At 41.9% G+C, this 26789-nt stretch overlaps 1 protein-coding gene across 7 annotated transcripts in view; it reads left to right on the forward strand.

Moving 5' to 3' along the window:
* The window catches only part of TTC17 (tetratricopeptide repeat domain 17), a 126975-nt gene that overhangs the window by 76447 nt on the left and 23739 nt on the right, over positions 1–26789 (forward strand). For 3 of the 7 annotated variants that reach the window (XR_011570917.1, XM_070804077.1, XM_070804083.1), the window contains 6 exons: positions 3–173; positions 10502–10761; positions 11285–11438; positions 18035–18155; positions 20234–20414; positions 21335–21418. Coding sequence is in view for 6 of the 7 variants with exons in the window: in XM_070804077.1 (XP_070660178.1) it covers positions 3–173; positions 10502–10761; positions 11285–11438; positions 18035–18155; positions 20234–20414; positions 21335–21418 (971 nt within the window). In the remaining variant the exon portion in view is untranslated. Of the gene's footprint in view, positions 1–2; positions 174–10501; positions 10762–11284; positions 11439–18034; positions 18156–20233; positions 20415–21334; positions 21419–23321; positions 24540–26789 lie in introns of those variants that run through there. The other 4 variants (XM_070804082.1, XM_070804078.1, XM_070804079.1 and 1 more) reach the window with 4 other exon arrangements.

Here is a 26789-nt window from a genome sequence, read left to right on the forward strand (position 1 = left end):
AGGTAATTGTCATGCGAAAACCCTGGACAACAGCCATGACAAACAGAAGTATTTTGACAAGTCACAGTCACTGGATGCTGCTGAAGAAGAGCCCTCTGAGGCAGGGACAGAGGAGGACCCTGTGCTGTCTGTTCAGGATTCAGGGAGGGACTCAGATGTCCTTAGGCTTGAAAGTAAGTTGCTTTGACCTGAGCTCTGTTCCTGGGGTAGAATCAACTCTCAAGCTTGGAGCTTAACTTAGGCTTTTCTTTCCTCTCAAACATTTGTTTCTTTAACAGTCACTTACTACACTGTAGAATCATGAGGGTGACCCCAGATTGGGAGGCAGAAGACAAGCTATAATATGAAATTGCTCTTCATACTTCTTTTCTCTCCACCTCAGCATCTTCGTTTACTGACCCAATTTGATTTATGTACCGATCTTAATGTCATTAGTCTATTGAGTAAATCATCGAAAAAAGAAAGCACATTGTATTTACACTAACCCAGTACAATTTAAAGATTTGAAATAATGGGCATACTTAGCAGGCCCTCTTCTAAAATTCCATTTTATGATCACATTTTGAGCTGTGCTATGCTAAAAAGTTCTTAAGATGTATCAGTCTGTTTATAATTACCAAAATCAGTGACTTCACTCATCCTACCCTAACCTCTTCACTGCCTTTGGAACTCTGCACAGCTCCCCAGTGGGACCTCCTTCCTTTTCCTCTATGCTTCTGGGATATCACTTGATCTTGGTTCTCTTCCTGTCCTCAGAATATCTTTTTTCAATTTCATTCACTTATTCTTTACTTTGTCCTGTATTTTTTTTTTTTTTACCCAGGATCTTAACCTTGGTCTTCTTTTCTTAGTCCCCTCTTTGTTATCTCTTGGCCTTTGAGATGCATTGGAGTACACCAGTGTCTCTAAATCTGTACTTTCAGCCAAGACACTCTCTGTGACCCCAGATCTTACTTCTGTCTTTTTAGTGTTCTATCTGGATGTGCCACAGGCACTTCACATGTAACAGATCTAAAATTGAACTTGTCCTCATTTTGTCCTATTTCCTGAACTGCTTCTGATTGCTGTATTCCTGCTTCCTGTGAATGGCACAGCTCACGCGGTCACCACTATATCCAGTCAATCCCTAAGACCTGGTAAACTTCCCGTCTCTATCTGTTCCTTCTGTCACTATCTGCATTACGACTCTCTTCATTTGTGTCTGGGCTGTTAACAGTAGCTTCATGATCGGCCCCCACTATATCTAGTCCTTTACTTGAGTCATGTATGGAGAGAGTGAGCGAGGTGGGTGGGTATGTGTGTATGTGAGGGAGAGAGAATACATATAATTGGTATACAATTTAAAAAGCAGAAATAACCTGTTACCAATTTCTTGTGTCCAAGGAGTGGTTTCTAAAATCAGACCTGATCTGGTAAGTTGCCTATGCTTAAAATGTTCTGTGGTTCTCTATTATCTATAGTTCTGTGCAGTCGCTCAGTCGTGTCTGACTCTTTGCGACCCCATGGCCTGTAGCCTGCCAGGCTCCTCTGTCCATGGAATGCAAGGACATTGGAGTGGATAGCCGTTCCCTTCTCCAGAGTATCTTCCCAACCCAGGGTTCGAAGCCAGGTCTCCCACATTGCAGGCAGATTCTTTACCATCTGAGTCACCAGAGAAGCCCACCTGTTACCTATAGGAAGAATCCACATGTCTTAATGTGGGATATGAGGCAGTTTGGCCCTTGATTCTGTCTCCAACTGTACCGTCTACTGGTGCTCTGTACCGCGGGGAATGCAGACCTTCCCCTGTCTCGCTCGCAGGCCATGCTGCTTTGAGCCCCCGTTCCTTTGCACAGGCTGGGAAGGGCCCCTTTACACACTGCTGTTTATAGACAGCCCCTGTGCATCTCCAAGTTCAGCTCGAATGTTGTCTTTTCTGTGAAGGTTTCACAAAGGTCGCCAAGAGTTCAGTTGCTTCATTTGCTGTCTTGTTCCTACTTTTTGTCAAGACACATTTTATGTAGTGTTAAATGCTTGTATGACTTATGTTCCATCAAACAATGAGTTTCTTATGTATTGTGTCCTATGTAACTTTATATTCCTGTGTACAGTAAATGTTTGTTAGAGAAGTGAAGTGTGGCCTTTGCCTTCCTGCATAGATTGGATGAACATATCTAGCAATTACAAAATCTTATGTTTCCTTCTAAGTGGTATATTATATATGAAAAAACGGTGTCTAAGAGAAAGAAGCAAGCTAGACCTCAAAGGGGGATGTTGCGACCTTCACTTCTGTAAGTTTAGAAAATTAGTTTCATCTCTTCTACCAGGAATCGTGGGGCTTTAAGGAACTTAATTTCCCATTTACCTACTCAGAAGAGGCTGACTTAAACCAGATGGCCACTGTGTTCATTCACAGTGGGGCTACACCTCTCTGGTGCCCAGGAGCCTCATGTCTCTCTGGCATCAGGTACTCACACATGAACTGAGATTGTTTGATAAACTCAGAATCAACAAAAATAAAACTGAGTAGTGATAAAGGGGTGTTTTTTTTCAGCTTACAGAGACTGACACTATACCAGTATGCCTCCTTAATGACTGTAATACTCATGACTACCAAACTAGAATCTTTTCCTAGGACAGTTCAGAATAAAACCCAACCAGAAGCTTACTGTGTGTCCCTTCATTTTCTGAATACGTCATTGCTTGAGGCAGGTAACCTAGTATTTAAGTTTCTTTAGTTCCATGTTTCCCCCATAGTCCATTCCATCCCCCATTCTTGGAACACTGCACGGTTGCCCTGTTGCCAGGTCCCTTTAGCGCTCTGCACACTGTCTCTTAGGGTGCGTTTTTATAGGGTGTTTTTAGGGTGTTATAGGGTGTTTTTAGGTTTTTAGGGTGTAATTATAGTATGGTGATGAGTCTTAGCTAGTTTTACTCTTAGATACTAACGTTTTTTGTTTTTTTTAAAAACCATGTCTGAACTCTGGGAGTACATTCTTCTTTTCTATAGATACAAGTCCACAGGGACCACAGTCATGGTATAAGTTACCACGTTTATACCAGCAAGCTTCGTATAGTGTGGTTAGGAGAAAGATTCTATATTTTCATTTAAATAGTGTGGTATAGTAAAAGTCAAGCATAGACGTTAAAAGTTTTTTTAAAACTCTGTTTTTGGAGGGAAATAAATGCAAATAATTAAGCCCTCTCCAGTAACCATAAATTATTATGATAGTTACTACCTTTTTGTGATACTTTATAATTTACAAAGTGTTATATGCTATGTATTAACTTTGTGAAATAGATATTATTAGCTCATCTTCTGGGTGAGAAAACTGAGACTCAGAGAAGTTAGGTACCTTGCCTCACATCTTTAGCAGGTGGTGTATAACTAAAACTCATCCTTGGCCCTTCTGCTGTCATACCTGCGTCATTTGCCTGTGGTTCTCAGAGGGGGTTGATAGATTAGAACTTTATTTTTTAATTTGTAAGGTCATTTTTGAGGAAATCTAACATTTGCTGTTACCATTATTTTATATATATAATATAAAAACATTTTAATGTCAAAAAAGTACAAAGACCACGTTAGAATAAAGATGGTCTTCCTCAAAAATGGACAGTTGGCAGCTTTACACCAACAAATGTGTATCTGGACATAAGTGTGTGTGTATATGTACTGTAACTTTAGATATATTTTCTTTTTTCGTTATTATTTTTTTATTGATTCTTTTTTTTATCTAACCATACCAAACGGTATGTGGGATCTTAGTTTTCTGACCAGGGCTCGAACCTGTGCCCCCTGCAGTGGACGTGTAAAGTCCTAACCACTGGACCGCCAGGGAAGCCCTGTGCATGTTCTTTTTTGTTTCTCATTTTGCTAAGGATTGGTGAAAATTGTGTCACTGATTAACCTTTGCAAAACCATTGCTTTAATACCTCAGTATCTAGTCCTAAACCCCTCCCCCGGTAACCTTATCTGTAGGTTTTGTAGTCAGAGATTTTGTTACCATGTTAAATCTTGCTGTTAAATCTTGGGCAAGTTACTTAATCTTGCTGAGCCTTCCTTATCTCATTAATTTAAAAATAAACCAGAAGAGAGAGGAGGGGGAAAAGCAAGCTTCAGAGTGCTCATGAGTATTTAAATGAAATAACTTAAGGGGAAACATTTGTACCAGGTACTTGTACACACATTGAACTCAGGAAATGTTCATTTCTGGAAACACAGGTATTCCTGTGTTTCTACTGCTTCCTGACTTAGAGGCTGGTTGTGAGCCAAAGTCCTCACAAGTACGTACAGTATCTGCTCAATGTTAACATCAGAAAAGGGGGCCCTGACGTATTTGCGCAAGAATTATTAACAGGAACAATTCCCTACTTGCTTTTCTAGATTGTCTTCTCTGAATTCTCTTCTTTTTACTATCCTAACCCAGCTAAAAGAAGGAAGGGGACCAGTTGTGCAAATGAATACTCACTATTGTTTTCTTCTCAGAAGTGAATCATTTCCCTCCCTATCATAGTCTTAAGCCTTTTGTGCTTTCTGATTACTAGTTTGAAATTTTATGCTGTTGTTTTATGCATTAAATCTTAAGTCCACAGCTTTATCTTCTGACTTCACAGAAGAAATCACTGCCTTTTTTTAAATTGAAGTATAGTTACTATACAATATCATGTTACAGATGTATAATATAGTGATTCACAATTTTTAAAGGTTTTGCTCCATTTGTAGTTGTTATAAAATACCAGTTACATTCTCCATATTTCACAGTGTATCTTTGTAGCTTATTTTATACTTGTGGCTCAGTAGTCCAGTACAGGAGACGTGGGTTCAGTCCCTGAGTTGGGAAGATCCCCTGGAGAACTAAACGGCAACCAACTCCAGTATTCTTGCCTGGAGAATCCCATGGACAGAGGAGCCTGGCGGACTACAGTCCATGGGGTCACAAAAAAATCAACACAATTTAGTGACTAAACAGCATAACAACTAATGGTTTGTACCTTTTAATCCGCTGCTCCTATATTGCCCCTCCTGCCTTCCCTCTCCCCACAGGTAACGTCTAGTTTGTTCTCTATATCTGTGAGTCTTTTTGTTGTTATATTCACTAGTTATACATTTGAAATTCCACGTACAAGCAATACCATACAGTATTTGCCTTTTCTGTCTGACGTATCTCACTAAGCATAATGCCCTCCGATCCGTCCATGTTGTGCAGAGAAGACACTGGAACTCAAGACAGAATTGCCCAAGGTCCTATGGTGGTGGAGTCCTAATTTGAAACCAACTTTGTCTAATTCCAGAGTGTACTTTCTATTTTGTGAGACAGAGGAACATATTCTGAAAGGTAGAATGTGCCTGCTTGCCTTTAGAAGCCACAGTCTTACAGTAAAACCTATGGATATTAATCACATAAGACTTTCTGGACATGTTTTGATCCAGACTTTGAAGGAAGGACTTTGTCTTGCTGGTCATCTCTTTGAATATGTGATCTTTACCTCTGTTTATTATCGATCTGTTTCATTTTGCATTTGTCTTTTCAGCTTCTGCTCCCTAAAACTCTTCCTGGAACCTTTCTTCCAAGATTATTAACACTGCTTATCAAACACAGTCACCTTCTTTTAATCACCTTCTGATGGTCCTCTCCCTCTCAGTAGTGTTCCCAGCATTGTCTTGCTTCTGCTTCTGCTCCAGGCATGGGCAGCTGGGTCTCTCCCTGAGTAGCCCGTTCTATTTCTGACCATTCATAAGTCTTTCCTAATACAGAGCTAAAACACGGCTTCTCGTCTCTAGCCCTGACCTCTGAGACTAACAGTCTGTTTCTCTCTAATGTCGTGCTTGCTGAGATGTTTGAAGACGGTTATTGTTCCTGTCTACCAGCCCCCACCCCATGTTTCTGTTCCCTTTAGCTAAATGTCCTCATTTCCTTCTGCTGCTGCTGCTGCTAAGTCATTTCAGTCGTGTCCGACTCTGTGCGACCCCGTAGACGACAGCCCAGCAGGCTCCCCCATCCCTGGGATTCTCCAGGCAAGAACACTGGAGTGGGTTGCCATTTCCTCCTCCAATGCATGAAAGTGAACAGTGAAAGTGAAGTCACTCGGTTGTGTCCAACTCTTAGCAACCCCATGGACTGCAGCCTACCAGGCTCCTCCGTCCATGGGATTTTCCAGGCAAGATAATTTTTAGTCCCTTCACTATCCTTGAAGTACTCACTCTGGAATCTTTTTAAATCTTCGTAGCAAAATATTTTCAAAGTCTGATCATGTGTGTATGCGGGTATATCAGCTGCTCTTCCTGCTACAGGATCACCTTGATGTTTTCAGTCCTCCCCCGTCTAACATGGTTTTAGGGAGTTTCAGCAAGTCCCTTCTCTGTGAATGTGCTCCACTTTGAGAGTCCCTTCCACGGTGGTGCCCAGACCGTGAGTTTCCAGATTTCCAGTTGTGTCTGCAATGTTGCAAAATTATAGTGGGCTTTTTTTTTTTCCTCCTTCTTAGAATCAGAACTATATGCGCTTCTCTCTGTTTCTCAGCACTCCTCCTATCCCTGTGATCCTGGCCAGATTACCTCACAGGGCTCAGTCAGCTGTGAGTTTTCCCAGTACCCTGAGATATAATTCATCCAAGTGAGAAAAGCATGAACTTTTCTGTGGGTGAGCCTCACTGTGGGTGCTCAGAGTCTCTTCACTTCACAACATGTATTCTCCTTTTTCCAGTTTGAAAATGGTACGTGTTGAAGACAAAGAAAAAAACAAGGGTCTCCGTCTGTCTGTTCCCAGTTTACATCACAGCATCTGGCCCACAAGCAGCAAGCCTAACAGTTACTTTTTTCTTCTTCTTGTTCAGTCGCTAAATCGTGTCTGACTCCTTGTGACCCCATGGACTGCAGCACACCAGGCTTGCCTGTGCTTCACTGTCTCCTGGAGTTTGCTCAACCTGCCGAGATCCCTCAGTCTTCCAGACCTCTTTCCGCCTGAATTCTGTATTTGTAGCTGCTTATTGGACAGTGTCTGGAGATGTGTCCATCCTTCTGGCCCAGACCATAGCCCCATGGGGTGTTATATTCTGAGCCCTCAGCACATTGTTAAGCAAGTAACAACAAATGTTTAAATGAAGTAATAAATAAGCGCCTCAGATCCCAACACTATCCTGTTGTCCTGTCCCTATGGCATTGATTTTGCAAATAGCATTACATTCACACATTCTAAAACTTCACATAGTGTAGTAAAATGCTCCCTGTTTCACATCAGACTTTAAAATCTTGAAGTCATCTCTGGATTTATTCTATTTCCCATTATATCCACATAATTACCAAATTCTGTTAATTTTTCTTCACTGAAATTTCCCCATACCTCTTTCCCTTCCCTTTTAAAGATTTCCCCTTTATCCCCAGCCTAAGTCGGTTTCTCGTATGTGCCTCTTACAGAGATTGTTGAAACACCTGTCTGTCTTCTGTCTTCCTTCTGTCCTCCACCCCCTAGTTCCTAAGACACCAACTGATTTACTAATCTAACCTTTGTAACTGTTGTGGCTATCACCTTGTTATTCTTTGCTTAACAAACTAGAGGCTCCCTTTACAATGAATCTTCGTCCAGACTCTCCCAGGCACTCAGTGTCACCCACTTCCCTGAGTATCTTATTCGCTGATGTAAGCTTTTCGTTCTAGTTAATTTGAAAGTACTTCCTCACACCTGTTTCTGTGTGTGTGTAAATGGGTGTATACACACCTGCTTCTTTAGTGTCATCACTCTGGGAGTGCCCTCCCTGGGCCTCTGTTCTGTCTAAATCCTGCCTCAGGTAGTCTGCTTTCCTGAAAAAAGCATTTCGTGACTACATTCAATTATGTTTTTCCTTTAGGAAAAAAATACTTAAATTGTTCTCTCGTTGTTTAATGTATAGTTTTATGTCTCCAGATTGATTATATTTAATTCCTTAGGATCAGATTCTTTTTGTTCCCAAATACATAGCAGAGAGACAGGCATGTAGTAGGGCCTAAGTAGATTGGTCTGTTTTTCCTAAGGCATAGCACCTTCATGATCTCCCCGTTTCTCACCTTTATTTAGTGTCATTCTTTAGGAACTGCTGTCACCCCAACCCCAGCAGCTTTGAAAAGGCCGAATGGCTGCCAGCAGCAGAAGCCTGCGACTAGTTCTCAGTTCAATACTGATTTCCGTCAGTGAAAGGCCTTTGCCCTAGGAACTTTTTAATGATATATATTACCATATGTTAAGGGCATAGGGAAGTATTAATCTTTGGGACCTGGGGTTACAGAACTTTTTGCAACTAAACGACATGAATGCTTTCTAAATAGTAGTAGTTTTTGAATGGAAATAAGGCTTCCATGTACAGCGTGCATGTGCAGCTCCACCTGTGCACTGGGGAATTAGTTATGTGCTGTCTTCCTTTGACCAAAAGCCACTTTTCTTTAAACCTGTATTTTTGGTCATGGCTAAATCTATCAAAAGTTCTTTTCTGTCCCAGGACCAGGTGCAGGGAATCCCATGGTAGCCAGAGAAGGAAGGAGAGGAAGCTAAAATAACATGAGGAAGACTTGGAGACAACACTGTTGCTACAAGTCAGCTCCCGGGCAATTCTAATTAAGTTCCTGTTGGAATCCCTATAGCAGTCCTTGGCTGCTGCTTTCCTAGCTTAGGTACTGAGAAGTTCGTGACTCATGTAGCGTATCAGACACTGTGCTAAACACATGACGCCTGCCTTTCCATTGCTTGCCTGTCATCTAGGTGGGCAGTACTTGAACACACAACAAATTTCCAGCAGGACAAGGCAAAAGCAGGAACAGCTGATCCCCAAGGAACCCACAGAACAAATTATTCCTGAGTTCCCATTAATTGCTTCTGTAGCTATTTGCGCCTGCTCTGTGCCAGGAGCAGTTGTGGGCATTTGGAATATAGGAACAAACAAGGTAGAAACTAACACTTAGAACTCTTTGTCAACCCCACATGTATACTACTGACTGCATAATTTTGGCAAGTAACCATTCTTATCTAAATATCCTAAAGGAAAAGACTTTGCCAACTCGTTTGACTTTATGCTTGTTTCAGAACATTAATGATAATATTAAGCGACAGAAACTATCATATTGGTTCGGAAAACTTAGTTACTTGAAAGGACAGCAATAGATTTTGTAGTCACTTGTTAACAAATGGAAGAGCCGTACAGCTTTTCAAAGAAAGAAATGACAGAGATTTCTAGTGGTCTCCTCAGCTTGACAACAGCCCTGCCCACCTTCCCACTTTCTATTCCAGAAGGTGGAATGGGAGACAGAGGTGCCATTGGAGAGCTGAGAGTGACACCGCAGACCTTCTGTGAGAAGGCCTCAAAGCTTTAAGTTGTTTTTAGTAATGGGAATCAGCCTGCTTTCTCAGCCTTCTCAGAGGCTGAAACTGCAGTTCTGAGACGGGTTACTCACTGTGGTTATAGGTCTATTGATAACCGCTATGAGATTCCTGACCTTGGCCTTATGAATGCCATGTTCTAAATTACTGAAAAGCCAGATTACCAACCGAAGATTATTGGGGTACTGGCATAACATAGACTATCAATTTGTGAGCCATCAGCCCCGAGCTCTCAGGTTGTCCACTGGGCACATATCATAGAAGGAAGCATTCCTTTTATTTGTCTCTGTACCCTGTATACTTTTTAGAAGGAGTAGAAAGAACTGTCACAGAACACAGTGTAAGATTCAGCCATTTATTCAAAATAGCCAAAGTTAAGTCGTAAAGAATTTTTCTTTTTAAAGGAAAGCATTCTGTAAAGAAACTCAGACTAATTTTGCCCTAAGCTTTCTTTCTAGTTAGGCATAGAGGGGAGCTTGTAAGGTTGTGTAACCTACAGTGTATAATAATGGAAACATACTGACTGCTCAGGAGAGAGAATTTTCACTAGGCCATTGCACTGAGAAACATCCGTGGGAGTCTTTACATAAGAAACATTAGCAATATAATAAATATCCTGATAGCCATTTTAGGGGGAAATTACACTAGCAAACTGTTATATCTTATATTAGCCATTAGTGAAAATGAAAGCCTTCATGTGGAATTAGGATAATTTTCCACTAAACAAATCATTGTTCAGTTAAGGTAATTAGGCTGTATGGTCTTAACAACTATATTTCATATGCCATTTGAATAAAGCTTGAAGAATCCTATATATTAAATAATATAATAAACTTCATCTTTACCATCTATGTCTTATATCTAGAGCAAGTTGGTCTTTCCCTTCTCCCCCAAAATACACATAAAATAGCCATCTTCATGCTCACTAGTGACAATCTATCTATAACTGCCTACCATCTAGCTTCTGCCACTGTTCTCAATCCAGTTTTTTGTAAAATCTGGATGAGAAAAATGGTATATTATGAATTCTGAAGATGTTGAATGGTATTTTTATGAAGATGGACTACAGAAGTGCCTCTAAGCAGAACCGAAACTTTTCTCAGAAAGCAAGGTTGGAGTCACTCAAGTACTTGAATGACTGCGTAACTTTAAATAACATGCTTGCACTTGAATTTCAGGTACAGTGGTTGAGGAAAGCAATGGTTCTGATGAGATGGAGAATTCAGATGAAACAAAAATGTCAGAAGAGATATTGGCCTTGGTGGATGAATTTCAACAGGCATGGCCCCTGGAAGGCTTTGGAGGAGCACTGGAGATGAAGGGACGGCGTCTGGACTTGCAGGGCATACGAGTACTGAAGAAAGGCCCCCAGGATGGAATAGCCAGAAGTTCTTGCTATGGAGACTGCAGAAGTGAAGATGATGAAGCGACAGAATGGGTATGAGTTTGCCAACTCAGTCCTTACCAATTTGTAGCCCAGGTCCTTGAGAGTGGGTAGGGGGCAGTGCTCCTAATTTGCCAAGTGTAATCTGTTGGGTGTGTGGCACTCGACTCCGTGCCCTAGTCAGCCTTCACGTGAGAATTGTACTGCTGGAAGCATTTCATGTGCCTTAGGTATTGTTGGCTTTTAGAGGAAATGGGTGTGAAACCACGCTCAGAGCCTGCAGGCTGGGAACAGCCCGGTTCACACATCTTGACTTTTAGTTCCCTCTGTATCCTTTAAGGCTCGGTTATTTTGTTTATTTCACTAAACACTTTTCATCTAGACCTTTAAGAATTAAACTGAAGGAAAGAACTTAACTCTTGCCCAGGACTGGTTGTTATTTTTGTTTTTTAATTGGAGGATAATTGCTTTACAATATTGTGTTAGGACTGGTTATTCTTAAAGCCACCAATACGCACAGCCACAGGCAGACATGAAAATTGATCTCATTTGTCCCTAACATGTTTTCATTTCCCAGATCACATTCCAGGTCAAACGTGTAAAGAAACCCAAAGGAGATCATAAGAAAACTTCTGGGAAAAAGGTAGAATCAAGTCAGACAGAAGATGTACATCGTAACCGAGCAAGCCTGGAGATCACTGGCCCAAAGGTGGCGTCTCCTGGGCCGCAAGGTAGGTGGGACGTTCAGCATGCCCGCCTCTTCTTTCCCATTCACTCTTTCAGTTCTCACAAAGGCGTGTGCGTGCCTGCAGGTAGATCACGTGAGAAGGTAATTGAGCCAAGTGAACAGGAAGCCAGTCATTGGTATAAAAAGTTTGTTTTAAACCTTTATTTGGCTTATGTTCTTACCATCTTGAACTTAAATACTCTATTAATGCTTAACTTGACAGCTCAGTTTAATATATTAAAAAACTGTGTTTGAGATCCTTGAGTTCAGACACCAGTTTTGCTATTTAGTTCCTTTGCCTCATTTTTCTTATCTATAAAGTGGGGATAATTGCATCTGTCTTATAGAGTGGTTGTGTGTATTCTATAAGGTTATACATGTAAAGTGCTTTAAATGAACTGAACACATCAGTTCAGTTCAGTCGCTCAGTTGTGTCCAACTCTTTGCGACCCCATGAATCGCAGCACGCCAGGCCTCCCTGTCCATCACCAGCTCCTGGAGTTCACCCAAACTCATGTCCATCCAGTCGGTGATGCCATCCAGCCATCTCATCCTCTGTCGTCCCCTTCTCCTCCTGCCCCCAAGCCCTCCCAGCATCAGAGTCTTTTCCAATGAGTCAACTCTTCACATGAGGTGGCCAAAGTACTGGAGTTTCAGCTTTAGCATCAGTCCTTCAAAGAAATCCCAGGACTGATCTCCTTCAGAATGGACTGGTTGGATCTCCTTGCAGTCCAGGGGACTCTCAAGAGTCTCCTCCAACACCACAGTTCAAAAGCATCAATTCTTGGGCGCTCAGCTTTCTTCACAGTCCAACTCTCGCATCCATACATGACCACAGGAAAAACCATAGCCTTGACTAGACGGACCTTTGTTGCCAAGTAATGTCTCTGCTTTTGAATATGCTATCTAGGTTGGTCATAACTTTCCTTCCAAGGAGTAAGCGTCTTTTAATTTCATGGGTGCAATCACCATCTGCAGTGATTTTGGAGCCCAAAAAAATAAAGTCTGACACTGTTTCCACTGTTTCCCCATCTATTTCCCATGAAGTGATGGGACCAGATGCCATGATCTTCGTTTTCTGAATGTTGAGTTTTAAGCCCACTTTTTCACTCTCCTCTTTCACTTTCATCAAGAGGCTTTTTAGTTCCTCTTCACTTTCTGCCATAAGGGTGGTGTCATCTGCATATCTGAGGTTATTGATACTTCTCCCGGCAATCTTGATTCCAGCTTGTGTTTCTTCCAGTCCAGCGTTTCTCATGATGTACTCTGCATAGAAGTTAAATACGCAGGGTGACAGTATACAGCCTTGACGTACTCCTTTTTCTATTTGGAACCAGTCTGTTGTTCCATGTCCAGTTCTGACTCTTGCTTCCTGATCTGCATATAGGTTTCTCAAGAGGCAGGTCAGGTGGTCTGGTATTCCCATCTCTTTCAGAATTTTCCACAGTTTAAACTTTGTCATCCACACAGTCAAAGGCTTTGGCATAGTCAATAAAGCAGAAATAGATGTTTTTCTGGAACTCTCTTGCTTTTTTGATGATCCAGCAGATGTTGGCAATTTGATCTCTGGTTCCTCTGCCTTTTCTAAAACCAGCTTGAACATCAGGAAGTTCACGGTTCACGTATTGCTGAAGCCTGGCTTGGAGAATTTTGAGCATTACTTTACTAGCATGTGAGATGAGTGCAATTGTGCGGTAGTTTGAGCATTCTTTGGCATTGCCTTTCTTTGGGATTGGAATGAAAACTGACCTTTTCCAGTCCTGTGGCCACTGCTGAGTTTTCCAAATTTGCTGGCATATTGAGTGCAGCACTTTCATAGCATCATCATCTAAGATTTGAAATAGCTCAACTGGAATTCCATCCCCTCCACTGGCTTTGTCCGTAGTGATGCTTTTTAAGGCCCACTTGACTTCACATTCCAGGATGTCTGGCTCTAGGTGAGTGATCACACCATCAAGATTATCTTGGTCTTGAAGATCTTTTTTGTACAGTTCTGTGTATTCTTGCCACCTCTTTTTAATATCTTCTGCTTCTGTTAGGTCCATGCCATTTCTATCTTTTATCGAGCCCATCTTTGCATGAAATGTTCCCTTGGTATCTGTAATTTTCTTGAAGAGATCTCTAGGTCTTTCCCATAGGAAAGACTGAACACATAGGGCTTGATAAATACTATCCAGTAATTTTTTATGTGTTAGATAGCTCTTTAAGTATTAGATAATATTTTGGAACTACTCCCCAGGAAAAAAAAATACATCAAAATTTGGCGTGTACTTTTAGGGTTCATAGTTATCCCAAAGTCTGTCTTTGGACTCCAGGTTCAGGGCCATTGCCATGAGTCCAGTTGACTTTCTTTTCCAGCAGTGAAACAGTGGTGGTAGAATTTCTTTAAAAAAAAAAAAAAGAAAAGAAAATTCTCCTCTCTATTTTTTTTTTCTCCTTTTTTAAAAGGATATTTTCACTGTGTTAGATTTGACAATTCAAGATAACTTCATGAAAATGTGTGTAATTTAAATTGTATTTACCAAAGCTGAAAGCAGAGAACACATAATAAAATATAAGGAATAAGGTAATCTTAGCTAAATCTCAGAATGATCTGTGACTTGACAAAAATACTAAGGACACCAAAAAGGACGTTTTGGCATGACTGGAGTTGAAATATGAAGTAGTTTTACTGTTTAAGGAAGATAGCGTGTGTTAGCAGATTATGGGAGAAAGTGGCACGTACTCTGATAAGTCTGTGCGGTAGCGAGGGAAAAGATACTCAAACTACAAAACACGCCATAGCAGTGAGACTTCCAGTGGTTTAAATAGTAAATGTGATAAATACATTAAAGAGGAAATTTAAATGGGTAGTTATATACTTCGGAGGTGAAAAAGGACTTTCTAAAGCACAGAGAAAAAGAAAAAAGTAATTCTGGCATCAGAAAGCACTACAAAATAGACAAAGAATTGAAACAGTATTTTTTGCAGAATATTTATATATTTTTACAGAATACATGATAAGCAAAGGATATCAGTGTCATTTAAGGAGCGCCTCCAAATCAATAGAAAAAAATAACAGCATTTCAGTAAAATATGTGCACGGTACATAGGCAGTTCACCAAATACACAAAACACACTCACACACATAAACACACATGGCCGCTTAGTGTGGTAACATGTTTAGCGTCTCGAGCAGACAAGGAAATGCAGACGTAAAATGTAACATGCCAGTTCTGCTTGTCAGACTGTCTTTGTGTAATACACGGCGAGATTTAGTAAAATGAATTTGGGGATAGTTTGACTAGATACGTCAGAAAATTTTTAAATATACCAACAGCTCTACTTCTAGTAATTTACCCTAAATAATCTTATAAGCATATTGAAAAGCAGAGACATTACTTTGCCAACAAAGGTCCGTCTAGTCAAGGCTATGGTTTTTCCAGTGGTCATGTATACATGTGAGAGTTGGACCGTGAAGAAGGCTGAGTGCCCAAGAATTGATGCTTTTGAACTGTGGTGTTGGAGAAGACTCTTGAGAGTCCCTTGGACTGCAAGGAGATCCAACCAGTCCATTCTGAAGGAGATCAGCCCTGGCTGTTCTTTGTAAGGAATGATGCTGAAGCTGAAACTCCAGTACTTTGGCCACCTCATGCGAAGAGTTGACTCATTGGAAAAGACTCTGATGCTGGGAGGGATTGGGGGCAGGAGGAGAAGGGGACGACAGAGGATGAGATGGCTGGATGGCATCACCGACTCGATGGACGTGAGTCTGAGTGAACTCCGGGAGTTGGTGATGGACAGGGAGGCCTGGCGTGCTGCAATTCATGGGGTCGAAAAGAGTCGGACACGACTGTGCGACTGAACAACTGAACTGAATCTTATAAGTGCAACAGATAGACATATAAAGATACTGATCATCACGCTGCTTATCATAATAAAAATCTGAAAAATACCTAAATGATGACAGTTGCCTAAGTAAACTACAGCGTGTTCTTGCCCTGTACTTGCAACCAAGGTGTCTGTAATTTAGTAAGTGAACAAAAGCACTTTATAAAGTAGCATATATTGAAGGTACCTCAATTTTACACTAAAACGTCATAAATGATCATTCCGTTTTTTAAATTTCTTAAAATAAGCCTATGTTACTTTTACAAAAACAAACTAAAAATTTCTTGTAAAAGTGAAAATTAAAGCTCAGTATGGTTGAGAGGATAGGAGAGCACTTAGGCAGTTTTAAGTGGATTCAAATAGGTGGGGCTGGGTAGGGCACTGAATATACTTGCAAAGAAGATCATAAAACTATTTACTTTCACTCATGTCCAGAGTTCTAGTGTGGAAGAGGTAAGAGAAGACTGCAGAGGTTCAGTATCCCGGTTTTCAACCAAGTACAGATTTTGTCCACTGCCAAGTGATGAGATTTGTGATAAATCCTGACGTGGTGGTAAAGCAAATTATTAAACCAGTCCTTTGTGAGCCCATGGGGGAAGAGTCTCAGAGATCATTAAGGGTCGTTGTAGATTTTCTAAGAATTAATAAAACTGATAATGCATAACTGACTTTATTTCCCACTTTGGTGAGGCCTGCTAGACTAGAACACCAGGGAAGTGCCATATACATAACGTAACTGGATTTAAGCAAAGCACTTAACAGAGTGTCTTATGACATCCTTGAGAACAGTGTGGCGAGAGATGGGCTTAAAGGCTCCCCAATGCCTGCAGCGTGAAGACCACACTTTCTAGGGTGGTGCACAAGACCATTTACAACCCAGCCTCTGTCTCCCCTTCAGCACCATTCCCTGAACCAATCATGCTCTTGTTTTACCTCCTTGTTTTTGCGCATGCTCTTCCCTCCACCTAGGAGGCACTGCTGCCACCTCCGTGGTGCTAAGATGTTACTCATACTTAAACCTCAAACTCCAGTGCCATCTCTTCCTTGGTGCATTCAGGCAGCATCAGCTTCTTTCTCTGTCCAGCTGCTCTCTCTTTCTCCTCTGTCCAGCTGCTCTCTCTTTCTCCTCTGTCCAGCTGCTCTCTCTTTCTCCTCTGTCCAGCTGCTCTCTTTCTCCTCTGTCCAGCTGCTCTCTCTTTCTCCTCTGTCCAGCTGCTCTCTGCCCTCACTGTGGCACTTACCCTGTTGTGCTCCAATAATTTGTGTTTACCTTCCTCGCTAGACTGTGAGCTCAAGGGCAGGCCCTTTTATTGTTCCTCTCTGTATCCCTAGTGTCTTAATACAGTTCCCACTCCCATATAATAGCTGCTCAATAAATATGGCATCACTGGCTCAGTGGACATGAGTTTGGGCAAGCTCCAGGAGATGGTGAAGGACAGGGAAGCCTGGCGTGTTGCAGTCTGTGGGGCTGCAGAGAGTCAAACATGACTGAGCAACTGGACAACAACAAAATATTTTCCAAGCGAATTTCTTAAACAGAAAGGGAAAATAAGTTGTATTGTGAAATTTATGGTTTAATTCTCTTGGTATTTATTTAAACAGGGTTCATTTGAAACTCTTCCAAACTTTTTTTTTCTCTTTTATTAAAATCTAAATCTAAAGCCCCTGCCTCTCTCTTAAAAGTTTTCTATTGTTGGTAAATTCCTACAGTATAAAAAGAGCTATACATTACCAAAGTTTTCCTTCCTATCCATTCCATTGGAATTTTTCAGAAGAATCCTTCCCAGATAAGACTTAGGTCTGCTCTTTTCTTGGGGGTTTATCTAAGTAAAGAGCCTACACCCAAAAGGTGGTACCTTTGAAGGGTATCAGTAAACAGAGCCTTAAAGGCCCAGGAAAGCTTTAAATAGCATGACTGGTAGCGTGCGCGTTATAGTCAAGCAGACCTGGATCTGAATCGCAGTGCTGCCACCTAGTGGCCGGTGACCCTGGGCAGATCACTTGATTTCCCTTGAGCCTCCATTTTCTCATTCGAGAAACAAGGATTAAAACCTGCCTCCTGAGGTTACAGAGGAAAAGCATTTAGCACAGGACCTGACACACAGCACAGTAAGTGCACTGGAAATAACCTTTCATTGCCATCATCATTCTGCATCGTACTGCTTTCCTTTACAACAGGGGTTCTCCGCCAGGAGTGGCGTTGCCCTCCCAGGGAACACCCGACGGTATCTGGAGACACTGTTGGTGTCATGCCTCAGGGAAGGTCCCGCTCACCTCTGGTGTGTAGAGGCTGGGGATGCTGTGAGACATCCTCTCAGTGTCAGCAGTGCCGGGTTAAGAAACCTGCTTTAGACTCGTAGGCTTCTCCTGACCTAGAGTTGTCTTTATAGAATCAAAGTGTAGAAAGGTGAAATTAAGTTTGGTAAAATGTTAATACTGAAAAGTATTTTAACCCTCATCTCAGTCTTAAATCCAGTGAAGGACTCGTTCATTTTTACTTCATCATCTTATCTTTGAAAACAAGGCTTTCCTCAATGATGACAGTTACTCCCATCGCTGCGAATGACAAAGACTTTTGTTCGTTGTGTAAGTGGTGGAAATTCTAGACTAGAAGGATGACTGGCACCTGCGATACACCAGTCTGAGTGAAGTAACCACCAGGGCGTAAGGCACTGTATGTGTCTTTGGGTCTTTGCCATTGTGTTGACAGATAATGTACTTTCCTTCCAGGAAAAAAGCGTGACTACCAGAGTCTGGGGTGGCCCAGCCCGGACGAGTGCCTCAAGCTGCGCTGGGTAGAGCTGACAGCCATCGTGAGTACCTGGCTTGCAGTTTCTTCAAAAAACATTGAGTGAGTATCTTAAAGCTCTCCCGCTTTCATGGCATCTGTGTACCAGCGATCCCACTGGGCCCCAGCTGACTTTAGGGATGCCCTTCCTTGTCAGCTGGCTTTAGGGATGCCCTTCTTTGTCAGCAGCTGCCATGGAGTCATCCTTGCTGGGGTTGGTGGTTCAGAGGATGCCTGGAACGGACTCAGCTCGTGGCCCCGACACCGTCTGGGTGCCCTCCTCTCTGTGCCTTCTGCCCTGCGTTCTGTCGATCCAGTCACAGAGGACGTAGTTTAAATTAAAGACTGGCTCTCTCCATTAAAGCACAAAACCTCGCTGGCATCATGTGCCTAAAAAGGGAGTCAGAGCAAGTCCACATCTGTGAGCACCTACCAGGACACAAGCAGGCAGGGCCGCCTCTCTGGTAACTGCTTTTTCCTCCCTGGATGCTCATTCTTTTGTTGGCCTCTTTTTATTTTACCTTTTAAGCATTGCAGTTCCCCAAGATTTACCGCTAAACCTTATTTTAAAATCATTCCTAGTCAAAGTCCAAAACTTCTGTCACTGATACGTTGACAGTCCCAAATCTGAATCTCCAGACCAGACCTTTCTTCAAATCCCTTGTCTCTCCAGTTGGCCTCTCTGCCTAGCTCTCTCTCCAGTACCTCAAGCTCAGGAAAACTAAACTCACCATTTTCTTGTCCATTCTCCTTTCCCCAAAAAAATCTTTGTTCTGTTTGTTTTCTATTTCTTGTTCTTAGTAAATAGCTCCCAGAAGTGCTTAGGCCCGAACCCTAGGAGTCACCCTCACCCCTCCAGTCCAGCCTGTTACCCGTTCTTGTCACTTTTACCCTTGAGTGTTTTTCAAAACTACTTGCTTTTCTTCATCCCTGTTGCTGCTTTATTCATTCTTGCACCTCCTCAATCCATTCTCTCCATAGTACTCAGAATTGTTCCTCAGAAGTCAAATAATTCTTAAAATGCTCTAACAACTTGTAAATATTGCTGTTTACAGTGGCCCACAGAGCCCTTCGTGATCTGCTCCCCACATGTCTTTCCATCTTCAGCTCTGCTCTCCCTCCTGCGAGGCCTTCACATGTGGTGCTGCCTTTGCCTCTGGTGGTGTTCTCAGCATCTTCTCCCTACCTGCTTAATTCATATTCCTCCTTCTGGTCTTAACATCTTTCCTCCTCAGGAAATCCTTCATGACCTCCCTCCCTCCTCCATCAGCACAGAGGCAATGTGCACCCCTCTAGGAAACTGACACAGCTGTGTTTTATCTTTTATAGCTCATCACATCTGTAATGACTGACTGTCACCAGACAGTGAGCATCGTAACAGTGGGGACTGGGGATGTTTGGTTAATTATTGTAACTCTGATACCTGACATGTGATAGAGTCTGAATCAATAATGAATGAATGTTTACATATTAATATATGGTCAACTTTTTTAAGTAGCTAGAAGCAAAATTTGCCAGTGTCAAATTGCCACACCAGTATATATGATAGTGTAAAATATTTGGCCAGTATATAGCAGGAAAATGACCACTTTGAAGCCATGAAGGGACGTGCTTACATCTTATACGTGGATACAATGAATAGCTGGATCTGTGTAACATTTACGGTCTAAACTTTAGGGGAGCTTTTCCTGTGGGGACAAGTATGCCTCTGTGCATAGAGGGAAAATGAAAGACAGGAACCACTTCTGGTTATTTATCACTGTCTGTACCCTGGAAAAGAAACCCTAGAAGAAAACCTACCTGGTTTCAAACCTCCCCAGTGAGAAAAAGTGGCAAGCAGCAGTGAGGAAATCAGACACCTTGATGCGTAGAAAGAAGGCAGCTTGAGAAAAGACTGAGTTCAGGACTCAGATCCCAATGCTGCTGCTCTGACCGAGGGCACAGCCTCTACTCATTCAGTCAGCAAACAGTCAGTAGAGCACTGGAGTCCTTGTACCTATAAAGTGAGAGGCCGGACTAAGTAGCTCCGGAAATTGCTTCCATTTTGAGATTCTGTGGTTCCAGATAGTTCTATTTATATATCGCAGTTATGGTCAGCTAATGACTCATACTTTGTCCCCACCCACTTTTCTATGGCTAAGGTGGTCCTCTGCATTTTTCAGCATCACGGAACACATAGACTTTGCCACTCCAATACAGCAGCCAGCGATGGAACCTGTTTGCAATGGCAATCTCCCCACGAGCATGCACACCCTGGACCACTTGCAGGGGGTTTCCAACCGAGCCAGCCTACACTACACGGGAGAGAGCCAGTTAACAGAGGTGAGTGCTCGGCTGTATTCAGCCAGTCTGCAGTTTTTGCCGTACAGTTATGATGCAGCTGATAGCGAAAGCGCAAGTGGCCAGGCCAGGTTTTTTTGCCTTTTTCAGATGGCTGTTGTCTAGATGGCTTTAGGAAAAGCCTGATTTCTTTCAGGCCCTGTGACCGAACATATGGTTTTTTTATGACCAGAAAATGATAATTCTGATTCATTCCTCCAGATGGGTAGCATTCTGCTTGTCACTGGACAGAGGCTCTTTGTGAGAAATATTTGGGACAGTTAATGCTCCTGTTGACATTCTTAAGAAGGGAGGGAAGGAGGGCAGACCCAGCGTATATCTAGCAAAGAGTGTACGTAGAAGAATAATCAGAAAGCATGCCACAAATATCCAGCAGTAGAGGATGTGTTCAGTAAGTGTTGGTGTAGATATAAGCTGGTGTACAATAAGAGCCATTAAGAAAGATGCATGAGAAGTATATTTATTGACATGAAAGCTGTTGACTATACTGTGTGAAAATGGAGGTGATAGTTTGCAGTGTGATCGCATAGTATACAGTCTGTGAGAGTAATGATACACGTGTACATAGAAAAATACCTGAAAGATACATAAGCGATCCTGACAGTGGTTGTGTCTGGGTGATACAGTCACAAGTGCTTTTTGTTTTCTTTCTGTACTCTGCTTCTTGTAATGCTGTAACGGATGTGTTCTACTTGCCTGTAACCTGTGTTAAGCGAGAGAGGAGAGGGGATGGTGATGGCCTTCAGTGTGTCTTCCACACTATGCCTTACCAACAGGACCACAGCAGGCGCCCCCAGATACAGCCTGCACCCACGGCACAGTGCCCAGCTGGGCGTCCGCAGCGTTGTCAGACCTCCCCTCACCGTCATTCCTCTAACCTGTCATCTCCCTCCCTGAACCAGGTGTTGCAGAATCTTGGCAAAGACCAATATCCACAACAGTCACTTGAACAAATTGGCACCCGAATTGCCAAAGTTTTGGAAAAGGTAAGTCACTCTGTAGGAAAGCTGTAAACCGTTATCCACTTTCTAACTTTTCCAGATCATTTGCCATTAAGTGGCCCTAACCTCTTCGGTTAGTTATTTAGCACTTGGTAACTAAAAGGATGACATGAAGCAACCCCACACAGAAGAATATTCTAATCATTTTTCTGTGACTTTTTCCATTACGTGGTTACTATTCTTTTTTGCTGCTCTGTTTACTTTCTGTGCTTAAATTTATGTGGTCAGTTTTCTCGTTTTTAGTCTACCATGGATAGATTCAGGTGATGCTACTAAGAACTTTGGAATCCAGGTGTGAGAAATAAGTCAAAGGTTCACCTTCTGGTGAATAAAGAATATTTGGTAGTTTGGATGGTGGGTGGGAACCATATCTTGAAGTATCTTTTTTCTGAAGTCATGAAACAGAATATTTGCAAAACTTTGTTTTCTTACTTTATGGGTAAGAATCTATCCACTTATTATATGATATCGAGGAGGTGATATAACAGTGATTAAGAGAGTCTACCCAGCTTCCAGTATGGCCGTGGCAGTATGGTAGGGAAGGGTAATCACGTCAGTTTAAAGGGGAGGAAGTGCGCACAGCCATCACTGTTCCATGCAGTTCTGAAATTCACACGGCCAGTTGTCACCAGTTCCCCCAGTTCCAGGGTAGGAAATACGCCTGGATTAGGGCCTGTTTTGGTTCCCTGGGGGTGGTTTCCTATTCTCATTCTCAGCTCTCCTCTAGAGGCTGCCTTTCCTTTTCCTTAGAAGTGTCCTGTATTTGCAGCTGAAGAGCTTCCTCAGCCTGCTGCCTTGGCACAACTTTGTAAAACTTTGTGGACTTTCAGATTACAAGCCATTCCAGGAGGCAAAAGTCACGCCCACAGATCTCTTCAATAAGGCCCCTCTGTGCTTCAAACCGGAGAAGGCAATGGCACCCCACTCCAGTACTCTTGCCTGGAAAATCCTATGGATGGAGGGGCCTGGTAGGCTGCAGTCCATAGGGTCGCTGAGAGTCAGACACGACTGACTTCACTTTCACTTTTCACTTTCATGCATTGGAGAAGGAAATGGCAACCCACTCCAGTGTTCTTGCCTGGAGATTCCCAGGGACGGGGGAGCCTGGTAGGCTGCCGTCCATGGGGTCACACAGAGTCAGACACGACTGAAGTGACTTAGCAGCAGCTGCTTCAAACATGAGTCCAGGACAATACCTTTAAGATTCTTAGATGCCTTTGGTCTGACAGTCTGCAAGACTTAACACGCAGATCTTCCTGAGGTGTTAGTAACACAGGGTCCTACTGCTGTGTTTTTGATGTGATCTTGATCCTGAGGCCATAGTTTTACTGGTAGCATCTGGATTTGCTTTTTTTTTTTTGTCAAAACCTTGTGCTGACCGGAGAAGCTAGTAATTGAGATGAGAAAGTTTCATTTTCTAACCCTGCAAGTCCCAGTTTGGAAGCATTTTCTCTAAATTCTGCTTGGAAACTGTGCAGTTCCTTGTTTAGTTCTCCTCTTTTAATGCTTTACTATGGGTGATGTTTAAAAAACCATTCGTCACTTTCCGCATTCTTCCTCAAAGCCTCCCTAGCCAGATCCGCAACATCATTAGGTATTTTCCTATACTCCACATAGACCTCCCTGTTGGTTTTGCCAGTAGACGATGCCTCTCCTCCAGCCTGCAGTAGCAGTTTCCTCAGTGCTCTTCCAGCCTTCATTAATGGTCTTGTTGCTGTTCCTTCAGCAATATCCTGAACCCATTTCCCAGAGTACTGTCAGCATGCTCTAAGTTTCTGTTATGGCAGCAGTCTGTTCTTGATACCAGATATTGTTTTCAGTTACCTTTTTTGCTTAATAAATTAGACCAGAATTGAGTGGCTTAAAACAAAACTATTATTTGCTCAAGACCCTACAACCTGAGCTGGACTTCCTTCTGATCCGACTTGGAATCATCCATGCAACTACAGACATACGGAGTCTCAACTGGGGCTGGCCACCAAAGAATCTGGAGTGATTGGAATAGATGAGACACAGCTATATATTGTCTCTCTCCAAGCAGACTCTCCAGCAGAGAAGCTGGACCTTTTTACCTGGTGTCTCAGGGCTCCAAGAGACTGAGAGCAAAAGCATCCAGGCCTTTCAGAATCCATGCAGAGAGCTGGAACAGCAGCGCCTTTACGAGTGCCATCCGTCAAAGCAAGTCCCAGGGCAAAGGAGATATCCTTCACCTGCTGGTAGCGCAAAGACTACGGCCCATCTTTAACGGTGGATCTTTAATCCACCACAGTGCCTTTCAAAAGGAGCAGCAATAAAACCGACAGCTTCTCAGTGGAAATGATAAAAACTAGAAGCCATTGCAATGACATCTTTAAGGTACTAAAAAAGAAAACTGCAAACCTAGAATTCTTTTCCAGCAAAAATATTCTTTAGAAATTAAAATGAAATAGATAGGTGTTCAATAAAAATTCAGAGACCTTGGCACCAGTAGGCTTGCACTGAAATAAAAATTAAAGGGAGTTCAGAAAAATGATCCCAGACAGAAATATGGACATGCCAGAAGGAAAGAAGGACACTGGAAAGAAAATATAAATGAAGACTAATTGTACAAAATGATAACTGCACTGCTCTGAGGAGCTTCACCTTTATATATAACTAAAATTCGTGGTAACATAAACGATGGCAGAAAAATAAATGGAGTTTAAAAGTTCTAAGTTTTAATTGGTATCGGCCAAGTTATAAAAGAAAGTTTGCATTGGACTGTAATAAGAATGTGTGTTTTAAGTTCCAGGCTAACTACTAAAAATGGTTCTAAAGTGTAATTCAGTGGAAGGAGAATGAAATAATGTAAAACATTTGATTAATCCAAAGAAAATTAAGAAAGGTAAAAAGTACATAAAAATAGACCACAGATAGTAAAATAGTAGATAAGTATATCATTAGTTCACTTCAGAAAAGATTTATAATTAAAGCATTTTGTATGGAATGGATTTTTTTAAATCCAACTATATGCTGCTTATAAGAGAAACTCTTCAAATATTAGGACACAGGTTGAAAATACAAAGATGAAGAATACATCATACAAACAATAAAAAAGGACAGCAGATACAGCTGTACTCTTATTTTTTTAAAAAAAAGCTTGAAGCAAGAAACAGAGAAGGGCTAAAATGAGGAAAAAAATTGATAATTTGAGATGATATGGAGCAACCAGAACTCTGATACATTGCTAGTGAGAATATAAAATAGTAGTTATTTGGAAGACAGTCAGATAGCTTATTAAAAAGCTAGGCATATATGATCCAGTATTTTACTGCTTGGTACTTAATCAAAAGTGAAAGTGTTAGTCACTCAGTCATGTCTGACTCTTTGCAAGTCCATGCTCCTCTGATTCTCCAGGCAGGAATACTGGAAGGAGTAGCCATTCCATTATCCAGGGGATCTTCCTGACCCAGAGATTGAACCCGGGTCTCCTGCACTGCAGGCGTATTCTTTACTGTCTGAGCCACCAGAGAAACCCCATGAAAACTATGTCCACAAAATACTTGTTAAAAAATGTTCACAGCAGATTTATTTATAACAGCCAAAAACCTGGAAACAGATACCCATCAATAGGAGAATAGATAATCAGGGTTATATTTATACAGTGGATACTATTCTACAAGAAAGATCCTGCATCCATATTGATGAATCTCAGAAATATTGTGCTATTAAGTCACTGGACACAAAAAAATGTATAGTGTATGATCCCAACTATACGAAATCCTAGAACAGGCAAAATTAACCTCTGGTCATAGAAATCAGAAGAGTGAATTGCTTTGTCAGGGGAAGGGGTTGATTGGGAAGCAGCTTGAAAGGACTTTCTGGACTATTGAATGTTTTCTGTGTTTTTAAGTAATAGTCAAAACTGAATGTTATACCTAAGGTCTGAGCATTTCTATTTATATTATACCTTGATTTTTTTAAATGAAGTTTAGATGAACTTTTTAAATGAAGGTTTTAGACCACCAGAAACTGAAAGATACATGTAATCAACAGACTTGCACTAAAAATCCTGAAGGGATTTTTTTCAGGCAGAAGGAAAACTATTCCAGGTAGAAACTCAGAAAAAAAAACAGAAAAAAGCAAAGAAAACAACAAGAGTAAATATTAAGGTATATGTAAATAAGTATGTTGATACAAAATAATAACAGTACTGTCTTCTGAGGTTACAGTTCATAGCAACAGCAGTACAAAATGCAGAGAGGAATTACACTGACCGCTGTAGATGGTCTTAGATCCAGTTAGACACTTCATACTCATGTAATTGGCCTCACTTGGCGTGGGCTTCACTCAGAAGGATAAGGGGCCAGGGCACCACAGCAGCAGCAGGCTCGTGCCTCCAGAATAGGCACGCACCTAGGCCAGGGCCATTCTCTGCCCACCCTTCTTTCCTGCCAAGTGACTCTTCAGGTGCAAGGGAACAAGTCAAATGGTTAAAAGTGAGGCCTGCCCTGACTTAAATGCTCTGGGCTCCATATGAGAACCAGTATCTTTTGTAACAGCCCCACATGCACGGAGCAGTAGAAAGGGACACGTTACCCACAAGAGCCATGGTGCCTAGAGGCTCCCAGCTGTGGCTTCCCACCAGGTGCTTGGAGTTGTTCCCCGTCTTTTTCTTTTTTCTAATGGAAAAGTAACTATAGGCTATACATTTTACCAATTACACTGAAGTACAATTTTAAAATTTTATAATTATCAAATTTTAGCAGTAGACTTGCAGTGAAACATGTCACAAGTGGTTAAGATAATTCATAATTCTCGGTGACGACTTCACTTGAGAATTTTCTTACCATCCTAAACATTGAGAGCAACAGTATGGTTAGAAGTAAAACAATAACTTTCAGTGTTGATAGAGAGACACACATTTGGTAGACAGTTCTTTTGGTGGGATTGATCGCACAGGCCCAGCTGGTTGGGTCAGCTGCCTCCCATTGCTGTTGTCCTCTCCTCCTAGTGTGGGTCTGCGTTTGGGGTCAGCAGTCCTTACTCTAGACCAGTTCAGAGCAGAGACTCTTCTTAGGTGAGAAAGATGGATTCAAGAGACGAGTCGCTTTAGTTTCACTGTGCATGAGCTAGTTAAGAGCATCTGGTAATGGTCCTTTTATCTGGGATAGACACAGCCCTTTAAATGATGCCTTTCCCAGTATGCAGAATCTGGCTGAAGGTCATGGGGCGTTTGACCTTCATCCAAAGATTAGAACCTTGTGATAAGCTGATAAGGCTGTTGGGAACGTGCACGCATATGCATGTGCAGTCACTCAGTTGTGTCCGACTCTTTGTGACCTGTGGACTGTAACCCACCAGGCTCCTTTGTCCATGGGATTTCCCAGGCAAGAAT

Source organism: Bos indicus, chromosome 15 (assembly GCF_029378745.1).
Source record: "Bos indicus isolate NIAB-ARS_2022 breed Sahiwal x Tharparkar chromosome 15, NIAB-ARS_B.indTharparkar_mat_pri_1.0, whole genome shotgun sequence".
Classification (NCBI taxonomy): Eukaryota; Metazoa; Chordata; class Mammalia; order Artiodactyla; family Bovidae; genus Bos; species Bos indicus.